Source organism: Astyanax mexicanus, chromosome 4 (genome assembly GCF_023375975.1).
Source record: "Astyanax mexicanus isolate ESR-SI-001 chromosome 4, AstMex3_surface, whole genome shotgun sequence".
NCBI lineage: Eukaryota > Metazoa > Chordata > Actinopteri > Characiformes > Acestrorhamphidae > Astyanax > Astyanax mexicanus.
The window spans coordinates 7,466,621-7,493,593 of NC_064411.1; the positions used below are offsets into that span (position 1 = coordinate 7,466,621).

The 26,973-nt window shown below is 37.2% G+C and overlaps 6 protein-coding genes across 12 annotated transcripts in view; 3 read left to right on the forward strand and 3 right to left on the reverse strand.

Annotated features, from left to right (window-relative positions):
- LOC125801377 (zinc finger protein 239-like) overlaps nucleotides 1–26,973 on the forward strand; it is a 503,775-nt gene that overhangs the window by 357,873 nt on the left and 118,929 nt on the right. The window lies entirely within an intron of this gene.
- LOC125801286 (zinc finger protein 239-like) overlaps nucleotides 1–26,973 on the forward strand; it is a 297,606-nt gene that overhangs the window by 214,565 nt on the left and 56,068 nt on the right. The gene's annotated exons all lie outside the window — the stretch shown is intronic.
- The window catches only part of LOC125801152 (uncharacterized), a 261,943-nt gene that overhangs the window by 168,402 nt on the left and 66,568 nt on the right, over nucleotides 1–26,973 (reverse strand). The gene's annotated exons all lie outside the window — the stretch shown is intronic.
- The window catches only part of LOC111189801 (uncharacterized), a 253,995-nt gene that overhangs the window by 152,654 nt on the left and 74,368 nt on the right, over nucleotides 1–26,973 (reverse strand). The window lies entirely within an intron of this gene.
- The window catches only part of LOC111188821 (zinc finger protein 658B-like), a 241,480-nt gene that overhangs the window by 95,578 nt on the left and 118,929 nt on the right, over nucleotides 1–26,973 (forward strand). The window lies entirely within an intron of this gene.
- On the reverse strand, nucleotides 9,387–14,497 carry LOC125801293 (gastrula zinc finger protein XlCGF26.1-like). Its single transcript, XM_049477780.1, has 2 exons — nucleotides 14,109–14,497; nucleotides 9,387–11,260 (listed from the first exon to the last, which is right to left on the reverse strand). The coding sequence occupies exon 2, from the start codon at nucleotides 11,115–11,117 to the stop codon at nucleotides 10,011–10,013; it is 1,107 nt and encodes a 368-aa protein (XP_049333737.1). The 5' UTR covers nucleotides 11,118–11,260; nucleotides 14,109–14,497; the 3' UTR covers nucleotides 9,387–10,010.

Genomic DNA, 26,973 nt, shown 5'->3' on the forward strand with positions numbered 1-26,973 from the left:
TTCAAGACTTTATTAGTGGCATTGGATAACAATTTGATTTGCTGGTTTTATAGGACTGTGAAATCTGGTTTATGCACAACCAAATTACCACTTTTTCTAAGTTTGGTATACTCCAACATTATACAGTAATATCACTTGTTACTCATGTCATTACTAGTATGGAATGTATTCTTCAAGAATCTCTTAGTGGCACTGGATAGCAATTTGATGTGGTGGTTTTACAGGACTCTGAAATGTGCTTTATGCACAACCGAATAGACATTTTTCCTAAGTTTGGTATTAATTCAGTCCAAAATGGTACAGTAATATCACTTGATATTCATGTCATTCATGTCATGTCAATAGTGTGGAATGTGTTCTTTAAGGCTGTCTCAGTGGCATTGGATAACAATTTGATTTTCTGGTTTTATAGGACTCCCAAAACTGGTATATGCACAACCAAATAGACATTTTTTCTATGTTTTGTATCCAATTACTCCAAAATGATACAGTAATATTCTTTTTACTCATGTCTTTATTAATATGGAATGAGTTATTTAAGGTTGTCTTGGTGCCATTGGATAACAATTTAATTTGCTGGTTTTATAAGACTCCCAAAACTGGTTTATGCACAACCCAATATACATTTTTTCTATGTTTGGTATCCAATTACTCCAAAATGATACAGTGAAATCACTTGATACTCATGTCAATAATAGGATAGAATATGCTTTTCAAGACTTTATTAGTGGCATTGGATAACAATTTGATTTGCTGGTTTTATAGGACTCCCAAATCTGGTTTATGCACAACTGAATAGAAATTTTTCCTAAGTTTGTTATCCAATTACTCCAAAATGATACAGTAATATTCTTTGTTACTCACGTCATTAAGAGAATAGAATGTGTTCTTTAAGGCTGTCTTGGTGCCATTGGATAACAATTTGATTTGCTGGTTTTATAGGACTCTGAAATCTGGTTTATGCACAACCGAATATATTTTTTTTCTAAGTTTGGTATATAATTAATCCAAAATGATACAGTAATATCACTTGTTACTCATGTCATTAATAGGATGGAATGTGTTCTTTAAGCCTGTCTTGGTGGCATTGGATAACAATTTGATTTGCTGGTTTTACAGGACTCTGAAATCTGGTTCATCCACAACCGAATATACATTTTTCCAAAGTTTGGTATCCAATTACTCCAAAATGATACAGTAATATTCTTTGTTACTCGTGTCATGCATAGTATGGAATGTGTTCTTTAAGGCTGTCTTGGTGGCATTGGATAACAATTTGATTTGCTGGTTTTATAGGACTCCAAAATGTGGTTTATGCACAACCGAATATACATTTTTTCTAAGTTTGGTATCCAATTACTCCAAAATGGTACAGTAATATTCTTTGTTACTCATGTCATTTCTAATATGGAATGTTTTCTTTAAGGCTGTCTTGGTGGCATTGGATAACAATTTGATTTGCTGGTTTCATAGGACTCCAAAATGTGGTTTATGAACAACCGAGTATACATTTTTCCTAGGTTTGGTATCCAATTACTCCAAAATGATACAGTAATATCACTTGTTACTCATGTCATTAATAGGATGGAATGTGTTATTTAAGGTTGTATTGGTGGCATTGGATAACAATTTGATTTGCTGGTTTTATAGGACTTCGAAATCTGGTTTATGCACAACCAAAGATACATTTTTCCTAGGTTTGGTATCCAATTACTCCATAATGATACAGTAATATCCTTTGTTACTCACGTCACTAATAGTATGTAATGTGTTCTTCAAGAATGTCTTAGTCGCATTGGATAACAATTTGATTTGCTGGTTTTATAGGACTCCCAAATCTAGTTTATGCACAACCAAATAGATTTTTTTCCTAAGTTTGGTATCCAATTACTCCAAAATTAAACAGTAATATTCTATGTTACTCATGTCATTAATAACATGGAATGTGTTATTTAAGGCTGTATTGGTGGCATTGGATAACAATTTGATTTGCTGGTTTTATAGGACTCCGAAATCTGGTTTATGAACAACCGAATATACATTTTTCCTAGGTTTGGTATCCAATTACTCCAAAATGATACAGTAATATTCTTTGTTACTCATGTCATGCATAGTATGAAATGTCTTCTTTAAGCCTATCTCAGTGGCATTGGATAACAATTTGATTTGCTGGTTTTATAGGACTCCGAAATCTGGTTTATGCACAACCAAAGATACATTTTTCCTAGGTTTGGTATCCAATTACTCCAAAATGATACAGTAAAATTCTTTGTTACTCACGTCACTAATAGTATGTAATGTGTTCTTCAAGAATGTCTTAGTTGCATTGGATAACAATTTGATTTGCTGGTTTTATAGGACTCAGAAATCTGGTTTATGAACAACCGAATATACATTTTTCTTAGGTTTGGTATCCAATTACTCTAAAATGATACAGTAATATTCTTTGTTACTCATGTCATGCATAGTATGAAATGTCTTCTTTAAGGCTGTCTCAGTGGCATTGGATAACAATTTGACTTGCTGGTTTTATAGGACTCCCAAATCTAGTTTATGCACAACCAAATAGAATTTTTTCCTAAGTTTGGTATCCAATTACTCCAAAATTATACAGTAATATTCTTTGTTACTCACGTCATTAATAACATGGAATGTGTTATTTAAGGTTGTATTGGTGGCATTGGATAACAATTTGATTTGCTGGTTTTATAGGACTTCGAAATCTGGTTTATGCACAACCAAAGATACATTTTTCCTAGGTTTGGTATCCAATTACTCCATAATGATACAGTAATATCCTTTGTTACTCACGTCACTAATAGTATGTAATGTGTTCTTCAAGAATGTCTTAGTCGCATTGGATAACAATTTGATTTGCTGGTTTTATAGGACTCCCAAATCTAGTTTATGCACAACCAAATAGATTTTTTTCCTAAGTTTGGTATCCAATTACTCCAAAATTAAACAGTAATATTCTATGTTACTCATGTCATTAATAACATGGAATGTGTTATTTAAGGCTGTATTGGTGGCATTGGATAACAATTTGATTTGCTGGTTTTATAGGACTCCGAAATCTGGTTTATGAACAACCGAATATACATTTTTCCTAGGTTTGGTATCCAATTACTCCAAAATGATACAGTAATATTCTTTGTTACTCATGTCATGCATAGTATGAAATGTCTTCTTTAAGCCTATCTCAGTGGCATTGGATAACAATTTGATTTGCTGGTTTTATAGGACTCCGAAATCTGGTTTATGCACAACCAAAGATACATTTTTCCTAGGTTTGGTATCCAATTACTCCAAAATGATACAGTAAAATTCTTTGTTACTCACGTCACTAATAGTATGTAATGTGTTCTTCAAGAATGTCTTAGTTGCATTGGATAACAATTTGATTTGCTGGTTTTATAGGACTCAGAAATCTGGTTTATGAACAACCGAATATACATTTTTCTTAGGTTTGGTATCCAATTACTCTAAAATGATACAGTAATATTCTTTGTTACTCATGTCATGCATAGTATGAAATGTCTTCTTTAAGGCTGTCTCAGTGGCATTGGATAACAATTTGACTTGCTGGTTTTATAGGACTCCCAAATCTGGTTTATGCACAACCAAAGATACATTTTTCCTAGGTTTGGTATCCAATTACTCCAAAATGATACAGTAAAATTCTTTGTTACTCACGTCACTAATAGTATGTAATGTGTTCTTCAAGAATGTCTTAGTTGCATTGGATAACAATTTGATTTGCTGGTTTTATAGGACTCCGAAATCTGGTTTATGAACAACCGAATATACATTTTTCTTAGGTTTGGTATCCAATTACTCTAAAATGATACAGTAATATTCTTTGTTACTCATGTCATGCATAGTATGAAATGTCTTCTTTAAGGCTGTCTCAGTGTCATTGGATAACAATTTGATTTGCTGGTTTTATAGGACTCCCAAATCTAGTTTATGCACAACCAAATAGAATTTTTTCCTAAGTTTGGTATCCAATTACTCCAAAATTATACAGTAATATTCTTTGTTACTCACGTCATTAATAACATGGAATGTGTTATTTAAGGTTTTATTGGTGGCATTGGATAACAATTTGATTTGCTGGTTTTATAGGACTTCGAAATCTGGTTTATGAACAACTGAATATACATTTTTCCTAGGTTTGGTATCCAATTACTCTAAAATGATACAGTAATATTCTTTGTTACTCATGTCATGCATAGTATGAAATGTCTTCTTTAAGGCTGTCTCAGTGGCATTGGATAACAATTTGACTTGCTGGTTTTATAGGACTCCCAAATCTAGTTTATGCACAACCAAATAGAATTTTTTCCTAAGTTTGGTATCCAATTACTCCAAAATTATACAGTAATATTCTATGTTACTCATGTCATTAATAACATGGAATGTGTTATTTAAGGCTGTATTGGTGGCATTGGATAACAATTTAATTTGCTGGTTTTATAGGACTCCAAAATCTGGTTTATGAACAACCGAATATACATTTTTCCTAAGTTTGGTATCCAATTACTCCAAAATGATACAGTAATATTCTTTGTTACTCATGTTATGCGTAGTATGAAATGTCTTCTTTAAGCCTATCTCAGTGGCATTGGATAACAATTTGATTTGCTGGTTTTATAGGACTCCGAAATCTGGTTTATGCACAACCAAAGATAATTTTTTCCTAGGTTTGGTATCCAATTACTCCAAAATGATACAGTAAAATTCTTTGTTACTCACGTCATTAATAACATGGAATGTGTTATTTAAGGCTGTATGGGTGGCATTGGATAACAATTTGATTTGCTGGTTTTCTAGGACTCCCAAATCTAGTTTATGCACAACCGAATAGACATTTTTCCTAAGTTTGGTATTCAATTACTCCAGAATGATACAGTAATATCATTTGTTACTCATGTCATTAATAGTATGGAATGTGATTTTCAAGAATGTCTTGGTGGCATTGGATAACAATTTCATATGCTGGTTTTATGGGACCTTAAAATCTGGTTTGTGCACAACCGAACAGACATTTATTCTAAGTTTGGTCTCCAATTAAGCCAAAATGATACAGTTATATCATTTGTTACTCAAGTCATTGATAGAATAGAATGTGTTCTTCAATAATTTCTTGGTGGCATTGGATAACAATTTAATTTGCTGGTTTTATAGGACTCTGAAATCAGGTTTTTTCACAACTGAATAGACATTTTCCTAAGCTTGGTATCCAATTACTCCAGAATGATACAGTAATATCATTTGTTACTCATGTCATTAATAGTTTGCAATGTGTTCTTCAAGACTTTCTTGGTGGCATTGGATAACAATGTAATTTGCTGGTTTTATGGGACCTTAAAATCTGGTTTATGCACAACCGAACAGAAATTTTTCCTAAGTCTGGTATTCAATTACTCCAAAATGATAGAGTAAAATCACTTGATACTCATGTCAATAATAGTATAGAATGTGTTCTTCAAGACTTTGTTAGTGCCATTGGATAACGATTTGATTTGCTGGTTTTATAGGACTCTGAAATGTGGTTTATGCACAACCGAATAGACATTTTTTCCATGTTTGGTATCCAATTATTTCAAAATGATACAGTAAAATCACTTGATACTCATGTCAATAATAGTATAGAATGTGGTGTTCAAGACTTTATCAGTGGCATTGGATAACAATTTGATTTAATGGTTTGTAGGACTGAAATCTGAATCAACATTTTTCGTATGTTTGATATTTAATTACTCCAAAATGGTACAGTAAAATCACTTGTTACTCATGTCATTAATAGTATGGAATGTGTTTTTCAAGACTGTCTTGGTGGCATTGGATAACAATTTGATTTGCTGGTTTTATGCGACCTTAAAATCTGGTTTATACACAACTGAATAGACATTTTTTTCTAAGTTTGGTATCCAATTAATCCAAAATTATACAGTAATATCACTTATTACTCATGTCAATAATAGAATGGAATGTGTTCTTCAAGACAGTCTCAGTAGCATTTGATAACAATTTAATTTGCTGGTTTTACAGGACTCCAAAATCAGGTTTTTGCGCAACCAAATAGACATTTTTCCTAAGCTTCGTATTCAATTACTCCAAAATGATAGAGTAAAATCACTTGATACTCATGTCAATAATAGTATAGAATGTGTTCTTCAAGACTTTGTTAGTGCCATTGGATAACGATTTGATTTGCTGGTTTTATAGGACTCTGAAATGTGGTTTATGCACAACCGAATAGACATTTTTTCCATGTTTGGTATCCAATTATTTCAAAATGATACAGTAAAATCACTTGATACTCATGTCAATAATAGTATAGAATGTGGTGTTCAAGACTTTATCAGTGGCATTGGATAACAATTTGATTTAATGGTTTGTAGGACTGAAATCTGAATCAACATTTTTCGTATGTTTGATATTTAATTACTCCAAAATGGTACAGTAAAATCACTTGTTACTCATGTCATTAATAGTATGGAATGTGTTTTTCAAGACTGTCTTGGTGGCATTGGATAACAATTTGATTTGCTGGTTTTATGCGACCTTAAAATCTGGTTTATACACAACTGAATAGACATTTTTTTCTAAGTTTGGTATCCAATTAATCCAAAATTATACAGTAATATCACTTATTACTCATGTCAATAATAGAATGGAATGTGTTCTTCAAGACAGTCTCAGTAGCATTTGATAACAATTTAATTTGCTGGTTTTACAGGACTCCAAAATCAGGTTTTTGCGCAACCAAATAGACATTTTTCCTAAGCTTCGTATTCAATTACTCCAAAATGATACAGTAATATAATTTGTTACTCATGTCATTAATAGTATGGAATGTGTTCTTCAAGAATGTCTTAGTGGCATTGGATAACAATTTGATTTGCTTGTTTTATAGGACTCTGAAATCTGATTTATGCAAAAGTGAATTAACATTTTTTGTATGTTTGATATTTAATTACTCCAAAATGGTACAGTAAAATCACTTGATATATATGTTATTAATAGTATAGAATGTGTTTTCCAAGCCTTTGTTAGTGCCATTGGATAACAATTTGATTTGCTGGTTTTATAGGACTCTGAAATGTGGTTTATGCACAACCGAATAGACATTTTTCCTATGTTTGGTATTCAATTACTCCAGAATGATACAGTAATATCACTTGTTACTCATGTCATTAATATAATGGAATGTTTTCTTCAAGACTTTCTTGGTTTCATTGGATAACAATTTGATTTGAAGGTTTTATAGGACACCAAAATCTGGTTTATGCACAACCGAATATACATTTTTCCTAAGTTTGGTATTCATTTACTCCAAAATGATACTGTACAATCAGTATACATGCATGACATAAATAGTATGGAAGGTATTCTTTAAGGATTTCATGTTCTGATTTAAGAAGAATTAGATTTTCTTTTAGATTTATAGCACTCCGAAATCCTTTTTATACAAAACCGAATAGATAGTTTTGGTATTCAATTACTCAAAAATGATACAGCAATATCACTTCAAACATATATCTGGGATACATGAGAATAAGATCTTTAAGAATTTAGGGATGTGATTTTATAACAATTTGATTTACTTATTTAATAACACTCCAAACCTTTTCAAAACGTTACACTGTTCTACAGATAAGAAGTGGTCTTTCTGGTGTATATTTGTGGATTAGATCTCGTTAAATCATGTTTAATTAGGTGTAAAACTAGTCTCTGCACGAGAAGCGCCAGTCTCCGCTCCTCCGGGTGCGCTGTGCACGCTGCTACAGTAAAACACGGTTTAGACGCGCACTTCAGTTTTCGGTGTAGATAGCGCGACCGAGCGTTTTCTAAGTGCAGATGGCGTGACCGCGGTGAGTTCACGGCTAGCGCAGAGCAGCTAATACACGAGGCTAAACACAGCTAGCCGAGCTGGCTAAGCTAACAGTGCTAACAGAACTTCACTTATAGAGAGATTATCCCAGCTTTATCCACCAGCACACTCTCAGTGTGGACTTCAGTGTCCTTAAAATTACCGGTTAGTTTAATTAATACTGATTATTAGTGAATTTAGTTCAGCCTGTGAGGAACTTTTTCCTCCTCGCCTCTCCCGCGCTGCTACTCCCGCATCTCCGCTGTTCTCTCTCGTCCCGTGGGCGGGCCCGTTCCAATCCTCTACTCCACCCTCACCTGTACACTTCTCCCCTCAGTAGATCCCTTAATCACTTTTAAGTGACCTTCTTGCATTAACACAGAAAATAAATGAAATATGTACTCTGTACTGCTTTTCTTTTCTTTTTAAACTATTTACACCAATACAATGACTATTTTGCACAATAATAATAGTCATTAAAACAGCAAATGCTACATTTGTACATTTAGCTAGGCTAGCTACCAATAATAATAGTCAGTAAAACATGAAATGCTTTGATTATACATTTGGTCAGTAAAATAGCAAATGTTGTGTTTGGATATTTAACTAGACTAGCTTCCAATAATAATGGTCGGTAAAACAGGAAATACTTTATTAGGACATTTACCTACACTAGCTACCAATAACTATGGTCAATAACTCAAATGTAGAATTTGGTAATTAAGTGTAGTTGGTGAATGTTTATGCTCTTCAAAAAAACAAAACAACACAACCCACAAGCACTCACAATAAAGAATTTTATAAACATATGAATACAAGTTAAACCCATGTTACGCTACCTTTGAAAGTAATTGTATATTTAACCCTTTTAAGCCTGAACCATTAAAAATATATATATTTCAATCTTAAGTTGACTTTTACGTTTCACTCCAATTTCACACTGGATTTCTCTGCTGGGCGCCTTTGAGTATTTAACAAGTAATAACAGAAGACAATCTCAGGCCTATAGGTTTCATGTCAAACATATGTTGAGAAAACACAATGAGACTGCAGATCTGCAATATAAAAGTAGTTTAATAAAACACACAGATGAGTAAATATAGAGGTGAAACAATATAAAGATAATAGTTTGTAGAGGATAAAAACAATTAAGAAACTAAATGATTTGGATATTCTTAATAAATTTGAAGATTAAAAACCTTCAGCAACATATAATACTCAATAAGGAAAAGATAAGAGAGCATAAAACTTGAGTAATACAACAACCAACCATCCCTCTATGGTAACAGATTTTTAATCAGAACGACTGAACCATAGACCAACAAGAACACCAGCAGAGGGAATGAATGAGCCTGCAACCTTACTGCGCTACACAAACCTGGAGGGGGTTGATTCAGTATGAGAACTACAGCTTGAGCGTTTTATTTAACCTCTGTAAAGGATTTTGTTGGCCTCTCTGCGGGGTCTGGATGCTCCTCCGGTCCACACAGCAGTACCTGGCACAGTGTCGTCTCTGTGGATCTGGGTCTCACTTTTGAGAGCACACTCTGGAGTTCCTCAGGTGGTGTTTTCACTTCTTCTTTCATGCAGATGGGTCTAGCAGTTAATAGCATTAAGATAAGCTATGCTTAGCCCGGGGAACTGAGGACGGCTTCCACAGAGTGAAAACAGAGATACTAGAAATTAATAGAAATAAGCAAATCTGCATATACTAGAAAATAAATTAAAAGCATTCAAATCATAAGCTCTGAAGATTTGGTCCTAAACATTTAGTTGCAAGCTAATAATCCTCCTCTACTCCTAACAACTATGACATCTAAATTTTACAGAGTAAGTTTTTTCCCTTCTTCAGAACTGAACTCCAACAGTAACTACCCTAAGCACTGAGCTGTGTCTCACAAAGAATGTCCTGGAACATCTAACATACGAGAAAACATAACATGGAATTTAATAAGCATCATCCCTGGATAAGATTCATTTTGCAGAACCTGTAAAATCCATTGTTAAATTCAGTTTTCTGCTAGAACGTGTCCCAAGTGATAAAGTTAAACATTTGTGTAGGTTAAGGTGTTCCGTCTGAAAGTTTTACGATTCGCACTTTTAATTGAAACAGATTTGGGATAGTTTTCTATCCTGTGTGAATGCGCTGGTGATTTTGAAGAATACTCTTTTTATTAAAACTTTTCCCACAGTCTGAGCAGTGATACGGTTTCACACCTGTGTGAATGCGCTGATGTATTTTGAGTTTACTCTGTTGAGTAAAACTTCTCCCACACTCTGAGCAGTAATACGGTTTCTCTCCTGTGTGAATGCGCTGGTGTTTTTTGAGATTACCCTGTTCTGAAAAACTCCTCCAACATTCTGAGCAGTAATACGGTTTCTCTCCTGTGTGAATGCGCTGGTGATTTTGAAGAATACTCTTTTTATTAAAACTTTTCCCACAGTCTGAGCAGTGATACGGTTTCTCTCCTGTGTGAATGCGCTGATGTATTTTGAGATTACTCTGTTGAGTAAAACTTCTCCCACACTCTGAGCAGTAATACGGTTTCTCACCTGTGTGAATGCGCTGGTGTTTTTTGAGATTACCCTGTTCTGAAAAACTCCTCCAACATTCTGAGCAGTAATACGGTTTCTCTCCTGTGTGAATGCGCTGGTGATTTTGAAGAATACTCTTTTTATTAAAACTTTTCCCACACTCTGAGCAGTAATACGGTTTCTCTCCTGTGTGAATGCGCTGGTGTTTTTTGAGATTACCCTGTTCAGAAAAACTCCTCCCACAGTCTGAGCAGTGATACGGTTTCTGTCCTGTGTGAATGCGCTGGTGTTTTTTTAGAGTATTCTGTTTATTAAAACTCTTCCCACAGTCTGAGCAGTAATATGTTTTCTCTCCTGTGTGAATGCGCTGGTGGTTTTTGAGACTACTCTGTTGAGTGAAACTCCTCCCACAATCTGAGCAGTGATACGGTTTCTCTCCTGTGTGAATGCGCTGGTGGTTTTTGAGACTACTCTGTTGAGTGAAACTCCTCCCACAATCTGAGCAGTGATACGGTTTCTCTCCTGTGTGAATGCGCTGGTGTTTTTTAAGAGTATTCTGTTTAGTAAAACTCTTCCCACAGTCTGAGCAGTGATACAGTTTCTCTCCTGTGTGAATGTGCTGGTGGTTTTTGAGATTACTCTGTTTAGTAAAACTCTTGGCAGAGTGCTGATGTTTCTCCATGTTGGGACTTGGCTTCATTTGTCTGTTAAATGTATCAAACTGTTTCTGCGTGTTCTGGAGATTCTTCTGGACGGCTTTTGCTTCACCTCTTTCAGCAATTTAACATTGCTCTTTGTCTGTCCTGGTTGTTGGTGATGAATTTCAGGAGAAGATTTTCATTTCTGGAAAAAACAAAGAAAAATGCAATTGAATATTAAAATACAAGCAGGTCAATTAACTGAAGAGAACTGCCCAAATCACTTACACTATACTGATAAAAACTATTGAGACATCTTCATTTGCCATAAAAGCTTCTGTACTTTTATCCCAGTCGAAGTCCATAGTGTAAGGGGGCGCTGGTGGTCCTCCATCCACTAGAAGGAGGCCACCTTTTGTCACTCACAATAATCAGTCTGACACCTGTTTACTGCCTTTACAAGGACTGCCCACTGTTTAGACAGACAATCTTGATTCTGTTTTGGTCTCACTGGAAGCTGAGAACTTAAAGAAAGAGAGTGATCTTACCCTTTACTCTGAAGCTTTGAGGCGTGTGCCAAAAAAACCCAGACACACATTGGTTCAAATCACTCTGCTGATGGTTGATTCATTCTAGATTGATCATGTGACCAATGATGTCCGAAGCTTTTTCCTTCACACCAATTTATAAAAGATTCCTGATTTTTTTTTACAACCCCTGATAACATTATTTCCCCCCACATTAGCTTCAGACTAACAGTGATATGCACTCCTGTCCTGAACATCATAATGGACCATCCTAATTTCTGTATAGCAGGGTACTTCACACTTGTAAAACGTTTGAAAACTTTGTTTAAGAGTTTATTTGTTAATGGGATGGTAAAAAACTTTTAAAACTTTAACAAAATGAGGCCAGCAAGCATTCTCATTCTACTACAAAATATTAGCCAATTCTGAAAGAATGTTTTGTACATATTAAAGGAAGAACTTACTGATGTCGGAGAATACTGTTGCCACTTTATATCCGGTTCAGTGTAGAAATATGAGACTGTTGCTTGAGTCACTTCAAACTACCCCAACAAATAGCACTGACCAAATTTTACTCAAAGGTCAGAACTATTTGGTTTGTTTACATGCAGCCTTATAATGCACTAACCGATTGAGGCCATTTTGAATATAATTTCTATCCAATCAGATGAGGTGGATAATCCGTTAAATAATCCAATACAAAGAAGAACAACCGCCTTGTAAACACCTGTACCCGATTACATCCCCAATCAGAATGTTTAAGTACGTTTGCGCATGTACCACAGCGTTTTAGGGCCACTCTTAAAAAATAAAAAACAGTTCGCTTTGAGATTAAAGTTTTATATTAGGAGAGGACATATATTTGTTTTATTTTAGGTAAATTTAACTCTAACCGCTTAAGCTGCAGTTTAGGAGCGGAGCAGAGGGAAACAAGCACTCATGAGCTGTTAAATAATCACCATCAGTTATCTGCATGTAAGATGCTGATTATTAATGATGTAGTGTTACAGTTACATAATACAGTGTCCAGATTTCCCTGTGGTAGCCTCCCAGAAGACCTGCGCATTTTTTTTTGTTCCTTTCATTCCATGTAGTTTGTATTTATTTTAAAATTGAATAATAAACTTTAATGACTGAAAATGAACTGAATAAGATGAGCTTTCACTTAATTGATCAATAGTACCATTTAGACCACCCCAAAGAGAAGCACTTGCTCCATTAAATAATCAATGCTTCACTTTGTGATCGTTACCATGGATATTCAAACATTTTTTTACAGACAAAATTTACCATGCAAGTTAACACTGTTCAGAAATTTACACCAAATTGATACATTTTTAACACTGTTTATGTAATAAATGCTAAAGTTGTACCAGATGGACTTGGTCCTCACTGTTGATGGCAAACTTCAAGTGATGCCCCAACTTGTTTGCACTTACATTTCAATTTAGGTAAGATGGCTACAGTTAAAGTGACACTCAGAGATAGAAGGGATAGAAATGTGCACCAGTTTATCAGAAAAATGTATTTCGTTGTTAGAGTCACCTCAAACTACCCCAACAAATAGCACTTACTAATTACTATGGAATGGTCGGTGCCGTTGTTTGAGTACCAATTGTAACATTGATTCCAGTAGAAACTTTTTTAAAATCTAAATTTAATTTAAAATATTGTGGTTAAATTTTTTTGCATTTACCCTATTGATGTCCTGCAGGTTCTTGAAAAGGAGATCGTACTGCAGCAGATCTTGTTTGTTGTTCACCTTGTCTAAAGTCTTACTATTTATGTATTCTAAAAGCTTTCCATAAATTGAGGTCATTCACAGCTCCTCCCTGTAAAATCACTCTCTGACATCACAATGGACCATCCTGATTTCTGTATAGAAGGGTACTTCACACTTGTAAAAGCGTTTGAAAATTCATATGCAAATAATTTTTTTTAAACTAATAATTATAAAATACAAAACATTTGTTTGAGTTTATTTGTTAATAGGATGGTAAAAACTTGTTCAAATGAGTCCAGCAAGCATTCTCATTTTACTACAAAATAGAAGCCAATTTAGACAGAATTTTTGTACACATTAAAGGAAGAAGTTACTGATGTTGAGACTATTTGGGCCAGATTATATCTGGTTCTGTGTAGAAATAAAACAAACTTCCCTGGTTGATTGAGTCACTTAATCCTCCTATTATGTTTGGGGTCAATTTGACCCCTTTCAATGTTTAATGCATTTATTTAAGTAGTTAATCTCATTTTATTTTCCTTTTTATTTATATATTTGGTGAAACTCTGTTTAATAAAACTAAAGTAAAACAAACTACCCAAATAAAACAATTCTTGGTTTAAACAATTAGTATGAAACACTCAACTGAGAAAACACACCTCCAATAAGAGGTAAAACACCCAGATAAACAGTTCAAGCGCTTTTTGTTGGGCCGGTAGGTTGGTGCACTTATAACTCCACTCAGTCAGCAAAAGCGAAAGTGAATCGAATGAGTCAACCGAGTCAGTTGATTCGTTACTCACGGTTCACACAGAGCTCGCGGACATGGCGTCCTCAGTAGCCATGACAACAGACTCCCGGTTCGCGGTGCTCCCGGTCAGAGCGCAGCAGTCCCCAGCACTCACAGCGGGAGACGACGCAGTGCACGAGCGCCGGGAAGATCAGAACACCCTCCGTGTTCAACTCACACGCGAGGTCCGGCCGAGCTGCTGCAGACAGGCGCGAGGAAACTCAGCAGCAGCAGCTCTCAGTCCGCGGAGAAGCGCCTTTACTCCACAGTCCGGCTGAACTGCCTCTTCAGAGGTTCCGCAGTAAAACTGAACTGAACGCTGCGGTTTAGAGCACTATACAGTACAATAGCACTGTAACTGTGTTATAGAGCGGATAACAAGTAAATAAAAGCGCTCCGGAGAGTCTAAACACAACTTCTCTCCTCACTTTCTCTCTCCTTCTCCTCCAACACACACCCACAGACACTCACACTCTCCCTCTTAGTCCCGCCCCTACTCGGCGCGGATTGGATAGAAAAATGTCTGTCGAGCTTTTCACTCGTATGATTGGCTGAGCTGAACAGGAAACTAGCAGGAAAAACCCGCGAAACAGAAAAGGCACATGGGAAATGGAGTTCATTTACACTTACAACGAAAAACCAAAAACAACAAAAAAATACAAATATACACGTGATTTTTAACGGTCCTACACAGGTATCTAATGTTATCTAGCTAGCCAATGATCCTAGTGCTTTTTGTAACCAAGTATCTAATGTTATTTAGCTAGCCAATGTTCCCAGTGCTTTTTTAACCAAGTATCTAAATGTTATCTAGCTAGCCAATTTTCCCAGTGCTTTTTTTAACAAAGTAGCTAATGTGATCTAGCTAGCCAATATTCCCAGTGCTTTTTTAACCCAGTTAGCTATTGTTACCAACAATTTTAACCGGTAGCTAAAGACGACACAGCTAAACACGACAGCAAATACCTTCACCAAGCCAGGACATATTTTGTTCTTTTAATGTGGATACAAACTTATCTGCACTTCTTCCTAAATAACAGTGTGGACATTTCAGACATGAGTAGATGCTGCATTGTCCGACATCCATCCATATGCGTTTCTTTTCATATTAATTTTAAAGATTCAAACACATTTTCTATGATTGAGCTAATTAAAATGCCATTTCTGGTCCTGTATGTATGTAGATGCATGAAATAAGTCTCTACTGATAGTGTATATTGTGTACAATAACATTTATTGCAATAAAATAATTAACAAGAACCTGGGTTTGCTTGTGAGAGAGAACGTTAGCAAATCTTGTTCTGTGCTCTCTGCCTCATCACCAACCAACTCAATCAAAAAAGTAATATTATCTAATTTCTAGAACCTAATAAAAGGAAAGAGTCGGGTCGAGAGTTCACTCTCTCTCAAGCATATACAAAAATATAGAGTTGATGAAATTGTGGGTAACGTTAGCTTCTGTAAAACTGCAGCAGGTCTTGGAGCTGCTGCTCTGAATCTGCTGGTGTAGAGCTTCTGCTGCTCTCTGGTTCTGCAGATGAAGTTGGGCTTTAACCTGATGCTGTGATTCGCCACCGTGTCCGCTATATTGATTTAGTAAACAAATCAGTTAAGCCATTGATGTGGAGCTGCAGATTTTCTTGGTTAAAACACAATTAAATTTACATTTCTCACCAAATTTTCTTTTATGTTTTTTTATATTTGAAGGATTTTGTTTTACATATACAAAACAACACGTATTGAACTCAGGAGTGCATATCACTGTTAGTCTGAAGCATATGTGGTGGAAAATAATGAACTGAGTTGTTAAAAAATCAGAAATCTTTTATAAATTTATATAAAAGAAAAATCTTCGGACATTGTTGGTCACGTGATCAATGTAGAACGAATCGGCACAGTGATTCGAACCAATGCGTGTCATTTTTTCTGCACACGCCTCAAAGCTTCAGATTAAAGGCTAACATCACCCACTTAGAATGAAATGAAAGTACAAAAGTATTTATGGTAATATGAAGAGGTCCCAGTAGTTTTGTATGTATAAGGAAACTTAATTAAGGCAGTTCTCTTCAGTTTATTGACCTGCTTTTATTGAAATATTCTTCTTTGTGTTTTCCAGAAATGAAAAATATTCTCCTGAAATTCATATTTAACTAAGAGCAAAGTTAAACTGCTGAAAGAGGTGAAGCTGAAGCCATCCTGCAGAATCTCCAGAACACACAGACATTGTTTGCTACATTTAACAGACAAATTAAGCAAAGTCCCGACATGGAGAAACATCACCACTCTGTCAAGAGTTTTACCAAACAGAGTAATCTCAAAATACACCAGCGCATTCACACAGGAGAGAAACCGTATCACTGCTCAGACTGTGGGAAGAGTTTTAATCGACTGGGGACTCTCAAACTGCATCAGCGCATTCACACAGGAGAGAAACCGTATTACTGCTCAGACTGTGGGAAGAGTTTTAATACACAGAGTGATCTCAAAAAACACCAGCGCATTCACACAGGAGAGAAAAATCTCAAATTTGTCCCATGGCAATTAAAAGTGCAAATCGTAAATCTTTCGGACAGAACACCTTATTCTACACAAATGTTTCACTTTGTCACTTGGGACACGTTCCACCAGAAACAAACATGAACTGAATTTAACAATGGATTTTACAGTTTCAGCAAAATGAATCTTATCCAGGGATGATGTTTATTGAATTCCATGTTGTGTTTTCTTGTATGTTTGATATTGCAGGACATTCTTCGTGAGACAGAGCTCAGTTTTTAGGGTAGTTACGGTAGGAGTTCAGTTCTGAAGAAGGGAAGGTTTTTGAGTTTGAGCAAGGGCACTGCCAGTGCTTGCACCAGATGGTAGATTAGCATAACTTACTCTTTAAAATTTAGATGCCATAGTTGTTAGGAGTAGATTAGGATTTTGGATAAAACCTTCAGTGCTTATGCTTAGAAGGTTTTGAAAGAATTTAATCACTTTTCTAGCTTATGCATATTTTATTATTTCCATTAATTTCTAGTATCTGTTTTTAGTCTGTGGAAGCCGTCCTCAGTTCCCCAAGCTTAGGATTGCTTAGCTTAATGCTATTAACTGCCAGGCTGCCCATATGAAAGGATAAGGGGATAACACCCCCTGAGCCTCTCCAGAGAGAGTGTGCTCCCAAAAGTGTGACCCAGAGCCACAGAGAGACGACACTGTGCCGGGTACTGCCGTGTGGAGCATCCAGACCCCGTAGAGAGGCCAACAAAATCTTTTCCAGAGGTTAAATAAAACGCTCCAGCCGTAGTTCTCATACTGAAGTCGACCCACTCCAGACTTGTGTAGCACAGTAAAGTTTCTGGCTTATTTATTCCCCCTGCTGTTGTTCTTGTTTGTCTATGGTTCAGTCTGATTAAAAATCTGTTACCATAGAGGGATATAGATGGATATTTGGTTGTGTTGTATTACTCAAGTTTTATACTCTTTTTCTTATTAGATATCATATCTTGCTAAAGATTTTGAATCTCCAAAATTACTAAGAATATCCAATTCATTTAGTTAATTGATTGTTTTTATCCAGTACCAACTATTATCTTTGTATTGCTTCACCTCTATATGTACTCATCTGTGTGTTTCAATAAAAGGCTTTTATATTGCAAGACCTGCAATCTCAGTGTGTTTTCTCACAATATGGTTGATAACCTTTCTGTGACCTGTAACCTATCCATCCTGAGACTGACTTATGTTATTATTTGGTAAATACTAACTGCCACCCAAAGGAGAAATCCGGTGTGAAATGGACGTTTTTTGAATAGCCCACCTCCATTCACCCCCAGGAGTTGTAGTTGTCTGTAAAAGTTTTGTGAGAGCTTTGAAAATGCCCAAACAAATTGGTAGGTTAGGGTTCAGATTGCAAAACGAACTAACGAAACGAAAAAGTTCCAGATGTTGTTGGAAACATCTCTAATATTCTTGCATTTATAGTGACAATTTTGAAATCTGTCCCCCTAACTTAAGTGTAATGTGTCCTTTTTAATAAACTATCTGTGCATTTTCATAGCTCTCAGTGCCTCAGTTTACATTTTAGGGCTCTCAGAATTCTACTAATGAAGTGTGGCGCTACTCTGAGCTTGTTAAAGGTGTAAAAATAGCCATTTCTTTGCATGAGTAACGAACGCTATGGTCCATAACATATCGCTAGTTTTGTAAGTCTGCTGGGAGCATTGGATAAAAGCACTGTATTTGGGAATACTGAGGAAGAATTGAGGTGGGTTATTCAACTATTCGTACTCGTCATGTTTCAATACAAGTCAGTTTCACAACAGATTTCTCCTTTACCTGAAGTATTTAAACCATCTGAGCTTCACAGTCACCTAAGTTGTGGTGTAGTGGGTCCTGTTAGTGGTAACACTAATAATAGCTATAATCATTATTATTATTGTGATCATTATCATCATTACTCTATTTGCTGCACAAAGGGATAATTGCATTCATTAGGGCCTGATTAGTTCAGTAGAGAGATGTTTTTAAAAGTATAGGAAAACCACAATCATTATTGACATGATGAATTACAATTTCCTTGATAGATATGAGGTGATTTTAATTTTGTTAAATTGCAAAAGTGGACAAAAAACATTTTAGTTTGTTTTATAAGGGATTAAATGTAATAGAATTTATTTGGTGGTAATTTTTAATACAAAATGTTTACACACTAAATTATAATATATTTATGTTTGTTACAACCCTAAACGTTTGCGCTAGTGCGCCGCCATGTTGCCCGTGCAGCACTAGTAACGTCACGAGGTTGGTTGGTTGAAGAGCCCAAGTACATAGCTTTGAGTCACGGTTAAGGAAAAGAGCTTGTTGTTTGTCAAGATTATGGATGAAGACGAAGCTGAAAGGGGTTTTGGTCTGTTTCCTAGAAACCCAATGGTTTATGCGTTCGAGCCGGTGAGGAGACGAAACAGATTATTGGTACAAACTCCGTTTTATACAGAAGAGCAGCCAGCGGTTCCTGTACAGGTGGAGAGGGTCGGTAACACTAACTGTACCTGGTGCAGATGCAGTCACTGCACTGCCGTGCCGACTGAAACCGAGTGTATTTGCTGTCAGGAGGCTAACGTGGACCATTTGCTCAGAGATCTTCCCTGCAGAACCCTGAGCAGAACTTTTCAGATGCTTGTCTGAGAGCAAGAATTTTTGGAGGTGTCTATTCTCTCTCTATATGAGGTCCATGCAGAAACCCTGCAGTCCGTCAACAGCAGGTATTGCCATCCCATTAGCTAGCCTGTTTATATACATTTAAATATTTAGCTTGTAAAGTCTAGAGTTCATTAAGACTGAATTAAACGTACATAATTTAAATAGATATTGAAACACCCAGGCACTGTTTTGTTGATAAACAAGTTAAGTTAAAAGTTAAAAGGCTTGCTGGGTAGCTAGCTTTATTTAGCTAGTGTTAGCTAGTTAGCTAGCATTGGCTAGCTACCTTAACAAGGCTAGCGTTAACTATTTAGCTAACTAACTTAGCATGCTAAGTAGCTAATGCGAGCTTTGTTATCTGTTAACTGTCAGCTTATCTAGACTTTTGTACGGTGGCCCTGAAGTGCAAAACAAATTAACATGTCAGAAAACAAAATTACAAAAACTAAAACACATTTACAAAACTTAAAACAAATTTACAAGACGCAAAACACTTTTCCCAGCACTGAAACACTTTTACAAATGCTGAAACACTTTTACCAGCACTAAAACACTTTTACAAACTCTGAAACACTTTTACAAACGCTAAAACACTTTTACAAACGCTGAAACACTTTTACAAACGCTGAAACACTTTTACAAACGCTGAAACACTTTTACAAACTGCGATTTCTGACGGAAAGGGAGGGTCTAACACACAGGAAGTGCTTGATGCGGACCCTCCTTGTCAGTCAAGCTGCGTTACGATGAGAGAGTGGAGTTATGGACACTAAACTATGTTTTGTGGCACGTATTTTAGCAGCAGCAGTAAATACTTAAACTATCCCTGTCCTGTTGCTACCCCCGCCGCGGGGTTCACCTAATACCCCGGGGGTTCAGCTAATGCCACGCGGCCATCAGCCACTGCCCCCGCCGCGGGGTTCACCTAATACCCCGGGGGTTCAGCTAATGCCACGCGGCCATCAGCCACTGCCCCCGCCGCGGGGTTCACCTAATACCCCGGGGGTTCAGCTAATGCCACGCGGCCATCAGCCACTGCCCCCGCCGCGGGGTTCAGCCACTGCCCCCCGGTTATCAGCCACTGCCCCCGCCGCGGGGTTCACCTAATACCCCGGGGGTTCAGCTAATGCCACGCGGCCATCAGCCACTGCCCCCGCCGCGGGGTTCAGCCACTGCCCCCCGGTTATCAGCCACTGCCCCCGCCGCGGGGTTCAGCCACTGCCCCCCGGTTATCAGCCACTGCCCCCGCCGCGGGGTTCAGCTAATGCCACGCGGCCATCAGCCACTGCCCCCACCGCGGGGTTCAGCTAATGCCACGCGGCCATCAGCCACTGCCCCCGCCGCGGGGTTCAGCTAATGCCACGCGGCCATCAGCTAATGCCCCCGCTGTGGGGTTCAGCTAATACCCCACGGAGTTCAGCCACTGCCCGCGGCCATCAGCTAATGCCCCCGCCGCGGGGTTCAGCTAATGCCCCACGGAGTTCAGTCACTGCCACTGATAACCGCGGGGCAGTGGCTGAACCCCCGGGGTATTAGGTGAACCCCGCGGCAGGGGCAGTGGCTGATAACCGCGGGGCAGTGGCTGAACCCCTGGGGTATTAGCTGAACCCCGCGGCGGGGGCAGTGGCTGATGGCCGCCGGGCATTAGGTGAACCCCGCGGCGGGGGTAGCAACAGGACAGGGATAGTTTAAGTATTTACTGCTGCTGCTAAAATACGTGCCACAAAACATAGTTTGGTGTTCATAACTCAACTCTCTCATCGTAACGCAGCTTGACTGACAAGGAGGGTCCGCATCAAGCACTTCCTGTGTGTTAGACCCTCCCTTTCCGTCAGAAATCGCAGTTTGTAAAAGTGTTTCAGCGTTTGTAAAAGTGTTTCAGCGTTTGTAAAAGTGTTTCAGCGTTTGTAAAAGTGTTTCAGCGTTTGTAAAAGTGTTTCAGCGTTTGTAAAAGTGTTTTGCGTCTTGTAAATTTGTTTTAAGTTTTGTAAATGTGTTTTAGTTTTTGTAATTTTGTTTTCTGACATGTTAATTTGTTTTGCACTTCAGGGCCACCGTACTTTTGGTACCTCTCGCTGCTCTGCTAAGTGGGTGCTTCGTTTGGCTCATTACGTGCGGCTCACAGCTGCTGCTTTTATAGTAACTCCAGTCGGACGGTCTGTACATCCCAGCTGTTCAGAGGGAAAATCAAAAAGGAGGAAAAAAGCCTCAGACTTTAGCTTATTTATCCTGCGAACGACAAAATGTTAAAGTTACTTAAATTCCAACCATTGGATTAAATGTACTTTTGTTAAACATCTCACCAATCATTCTCCCACAGCAACCAAAGAACCAATCCCTATCGTGCATTTTTACATTTGCTTGAAAGCAGTATGGAAAAGTTGGTTTAGCCTAAAAATAAACCAGTGGTATACATCCTTTCTTACATGTAAAATATCAAGCTACAGACCTCTTAATTTCACTAATGATTATATTGTGGTGGAAAATAATGACAGGAAGAAAGAAATTTTCAGAGTCTCTGAGTCTTGATCAGAATGAGTAACAAGATTTATTGAGAAGACACACGTATGAATACAGAGTGATCTCCTGCCTTGCAAGAGTCCCATGCTCTCTTTATACCCCACCCTTACTATCTTGCTTTCCCAATTATGGGCACAGTGCCACCATTGTGACACGTCAACTTCTTCTGACAAATGGTATGACATAATCCCTTAGTGGGCATATCAGGCTGTTTCTCAAAATACTGCAAGCAGAAAGGAAGATGACCCTGGCGCCAGAACTTGTAGACAGAACAGCTGTGACGTGCATTCCTTAACACACTGCTTTCCTGATATGCTCACTAAGGGGAAAAATGTTAAATCAGAATGAGTACACATTATCATCGCATGGAACAAAAAGTAATATCATTAATAGTCGTCATTATTTATGAATCATCACACGTCATTGATTATGAATCATTTCAATAAACACCTTCCATCACACTCCCCCCTTTGATTCTGAATCAATAATAATAATTTTACAGATAATTTTCTTTACCTTCATCAAACAAACGGTCCAGCCCAAATGCAGTATCTAACTCTATTGTATCTACTGTAACTTGCAGGAACTGGCCTTTCTTCTGCATATGGCGGAACAAAACCTCAGTAAGGCAATTACATAACAGTGGTCCACAACACAGCAAAAACACCAAGAACAAAAGAATAGGTAAAACCATAAAGAAAACAGTTCGTAAACCAGCTAAAGTAGAACCCCAGTCCCACAACCATGACTCAGCTCCTCGTTCTTCATTGTTCAGTTGGGCAGCCACAGTGCGCATCTGGTACAATACATCACTGATATTACCTCCTGGGGCATCATTAGGGGGAACATAGGTACAACAGTGCTTACCGATCATGCTACAAACCCCACCTTCTTTTGCTAAGAGGAGGTCAAGGGCCATACGATTTTGTGTAGTCATAAGTCTTAGGGCCGTAAGTTCAGATCGCACCCCTTCTAATCCCCGAATAGTCTGGTTTACAAATGTAGCTAGTCTATAATGGACTCTGGTGAGGTCCCTGCGCAAAACCCCCACCCCCCACATTGGAAATAATATTTCAGCGAAGCGTGCACTCTCGCTGACCATTTTGTGTTCGTCAGGTACAGATAAATCTGTGTACGTGTCACGTTGAGTGCGGAGACGGGGATTCATAGAATAGAGAACAATGTGTGCACTTAACCGGACTAGAGCACATCGGCCTCGTTGTAGTGTAGGTAGATAAAACAGCAGTCTGTGACCACAATACCAATACCAGTCTGGTATCCAAATAGGCCTATGCATGTTGTCAGTGGTCACCCCCCCCAAAGTCTCTTACTAGATTCACAGTGCTATTGCATTGATTAGGGTCTAAGCCTCTTTGCCAACTACTGGTCTGATTACCGGGCAGCCTGGTACAAGTCTCCCCCCCCCTTCTAAATATATGCAATCATTTGGTGCTTCTGAGTCTGTGTCATTTTCTAATTCTCTATCGAATCGTCTGAAACAGATTGGGAAAAGTCTGGGGCTGGTCATCCCAAACTGAATATCAGCATCTAGCTTCCCTCGATTCCCTTTGAGAAAAACATTAGCATCTGTATCAGCATTTTTAAGCCAGGTTTGATTAACTGTGTTATATGTGTCTGTATATAACTCAAAGACAAATGGATCGGCTGCAGCATGAGGTATTAGGGCACAAGCATAACAAGTATTATTTACACCTGATGTACGAGCTGTAAAATTGGCATATTGCCAGAAAATGTTGTTCCCTGGGTGTCTAAGATAATCTTTATCAGGACCATCGGAGCTGCTCTTCGTAGTCAGAAATAGTGTCCCCATGATGGCTAGCAGGCAGGCCAGCCCCAGTGTCATCATTGCCACTTTCTTGGGGTTGATCCCCTCCCTCATCTCCTAGTTCATATGCACTGGTCCCAGAACAGCAGAACAGCAGTGAAGCTTCTCTGCCACTCAGGGTCACATTCTCCTCACAGCTCTCACTGTTGATGAAAACACTCTGACCTTCCTGATTCCTGAAAAAAGTAAAAAAAAACAACCTCCAAAGCCTTGTCATAGTGACAGTTAAAAAGAGAGCAAAGATCATAAGGTCTTTAAGTGAATTATAAAGTGAACAGTAAAAATAATAACTGTATATATAAATGTATAAAACATTTAAGAATAAGAGTGTGAAGGTGTGGTTATCTCCAATCACACCCTTCACTCCCCCCTTCTAGACCAAATGGAATCATCCAAGATTCCATGATGATCTACATAACGCCTAAGAAGCCCCGGGAGTCATGACAAGTGTCCGCATACAGAGTATGAGAACAAGTGTTTCTTCATCTCAGCTGTGGACATGCTGGGGCCTATTGCACACCAGTCCCCACGCCGGACTCTCCCTGCCTCGTTATGCCCACCATGGATCTGAGAAGATTCATAAACAAATTTTACTACATTAACTTTCTCTCTTTTTTTTTTTTTTTTTCAGAATTACAACATAAAGTTATAAAAGTGTTAAAATCAAGTAATTTTTTCCCAACATTGTCATTGTTTTTGCTCTAGACTATGGAATACATAGTCTCAACATTTATTCATCAAATACCTTCACATTGTCTAAATTTTTAACCATCAACCATAATAATGTATATTTTTTATACATTAATTAGACACTTTCTTACACTAGATGCTGAGCTTTGTTTTGATTAGACTATTGTAATGCATTATTCTCTGGATTACCAGAATCTTCAATTTACAAATAACATCTTGGTCAAAATGCTGCAGCTACAGTTCTAACTCACACAAAAAAAGAGAGAAGATTATTTAGATTGGATTTTAATATTCATTTAGTGTAAAAAGTGTAAAAATCTCTTAATGGCTTAGCAGCTAAGTATATATCAGGACTCCTGACAGATCGACAATTCCAGCTCATTTGTTGAGAACATTTAACGTTGCCTTTTGTATTTATGCACCAAAGATTTGTAACTCTCTATCAGTTTATATCCATCAGGGATCACCCAGTTCTTCCTTTGAAGCACATCTAAAACTTATTTGTGCACTTCAGATTAATCTTAGTTGTATTTATTTTAAAATAGTTTGTTATGTGCCAAAATTCTTAATGCCAATCTATAGACCCACAATCCTCAACTTTACATATACTCAGAAATCCTTAAAGCATTGCTCATAATATTTATTCTTATTGGTGCTGTTATTTGAGGGCGAACATACAAGGAGCATAAAACACCCCCTTTTTATTTTAGTTATTAAGTAGAGAGTTCAGTTCCTTCAAAACTCTGATGAGTATGATGCAGTCAGTGCATTTCCTCTATATCCTTTGTAAACTTATTTTCCATCTGTTAACCTGAGTCTAAAAACATTTGGCTGATGTTAGAATTTTAATGTGTGTGGAGTTGTGTCCACAAGCTGTTGTAGGGATGGTCCACCTAAGTTTAGACTAACTAGTTCCTATGACAGTGATTTTGAAGCTATGAGCTGCAGTGGTCCTGTTAGAAGTCATTGGCCTAATATTTATTTTCCTTGTTCAGTTCCAATATATATTTTTGCGAACTGTGCTACCTGTAAATTAATTGCAAAAATAAAAACATATTTAAGTTTCACTTGTTTGGCATAGTTGCAAGACTGTTAGCTGGTGGTTTAGCAAGCTAGTTATTATTATATATATATAGAATTAATTTAGCATTAATATTAATGCACATATAAGAGAAAGATTTCTATCTTACCCTATATATATATATATATATATATATATTTTTTTCTTTTGGAGCAAACAAAACTCTTTTGTAGTTGATAGTCTACATTGATGTATTAATAAGATTTTAAATGGTTGATTTTTATTTAAGCAAGCATGCTTGGTTACGTTAGCTAGTTACAGCTACATCCTTAAGCTTATATGTATTAATTTTGTCAAAAGCCTGTAACCAACTTCCCTTACATAAGCCTTAGCGGAGATGATTGTTGTTAAAAATGTTTTATACAAATCATAGTCATTAGACAACATAAATTACGTAATATAAACCTAAAAGAACTTTTCAGTAAAAAAAATTGAGGGCCAATAAGTGATAGGCCTCTAATGTATTAATCTGCCCAGCAACCATGCTTGGCTACTGTTTACAATGAAATTAAAGATTTTTTTCCTGAACTAGATATTATTATTACTATTATTAACACTATTTAAAAGAGAAACAAAAATAGCTAAAACCTCCCGTTTTTCCTTAAAAAGAAAGGTAAAACAGTCATAATTTGAGTCACCACCAGATTTAAAGTTTAACCAAACATTTTCTACATGAGGCATAAACATCAAAAATGAAATAAAATCACTCCTTTTAATAAAAAAAGAAACAGGCATAAAAATAAAAATAAAAAAATCTGGTCTCACATCTCTGTTGCTGGCTCAGGCTGAGGGGTGGATACACTGGGCTGATTGGCTGATGGGGGTGGGTGGTGTTGATGGTTGAGCAGGTGCTGTCTGAAGCGGTCTCTGATCGCTCAGTTCTTCCAGATCTGAAACCAGTTTCCTGGACCAGTGCTGTAACATTTGAATCACAACAGGTCCGGTAAAGACGCAGTCCAGCCATCGACCGACAGCTGGACCAAACACAGTCTCTCATCTGAGACTCTCCTGATGAAGTGCTCTGGTTCAGATGATGTTCACAGTACTGTTGCAGAGTACCCTGTCTCTGAGGGTCAAAACTCCTGTGATGAGCACCACCCCCGCCTTCTCAAACACCCAGAAAACAGCACTGAGCAACAATCAGTCAAAAGAGAAAAATCCCTCCAAAAAAAACCTTAAAAGAAAAAAATAATAATAAAAAAGAAATCCTGAAAGGAATTCTAACATGGTTAAAAATTGTTTAGCCTCATGAAATAACTAAAACAAAAATTATTTCCAGCCAAACAATGCTTGATATTTTCTAAACTGTATAAACATTAACATTATATTGTTGTGCTCTGATGGGGACTCAAAATATAGCCAAGAATATGCAAGCAAGTTCTTCATTGCGAGAAATAGAAAACATATGGAAAGCAAAACAGATAGCTTTGTTTTATTTAAAGACATCTGATGTCTCCTTGTTTAAGAGTCAGAAAGAGAGACCCAATTCACTGCAGCTCGTAATAGATACAATATTAAGTTTGTCAAATTAAACCTTTCCAAAGAAAGTAAGGTCTT

Excerpts from the sequence above, each read along its gene's own strand:
- LOC125801293 (XM_049477780.1), bottom strand. The coding sequence starts at position 11,117 with ATGAAGCCAAGTCCCAACATGGAGAAACATCAGCACTCTGCCAAGAGT.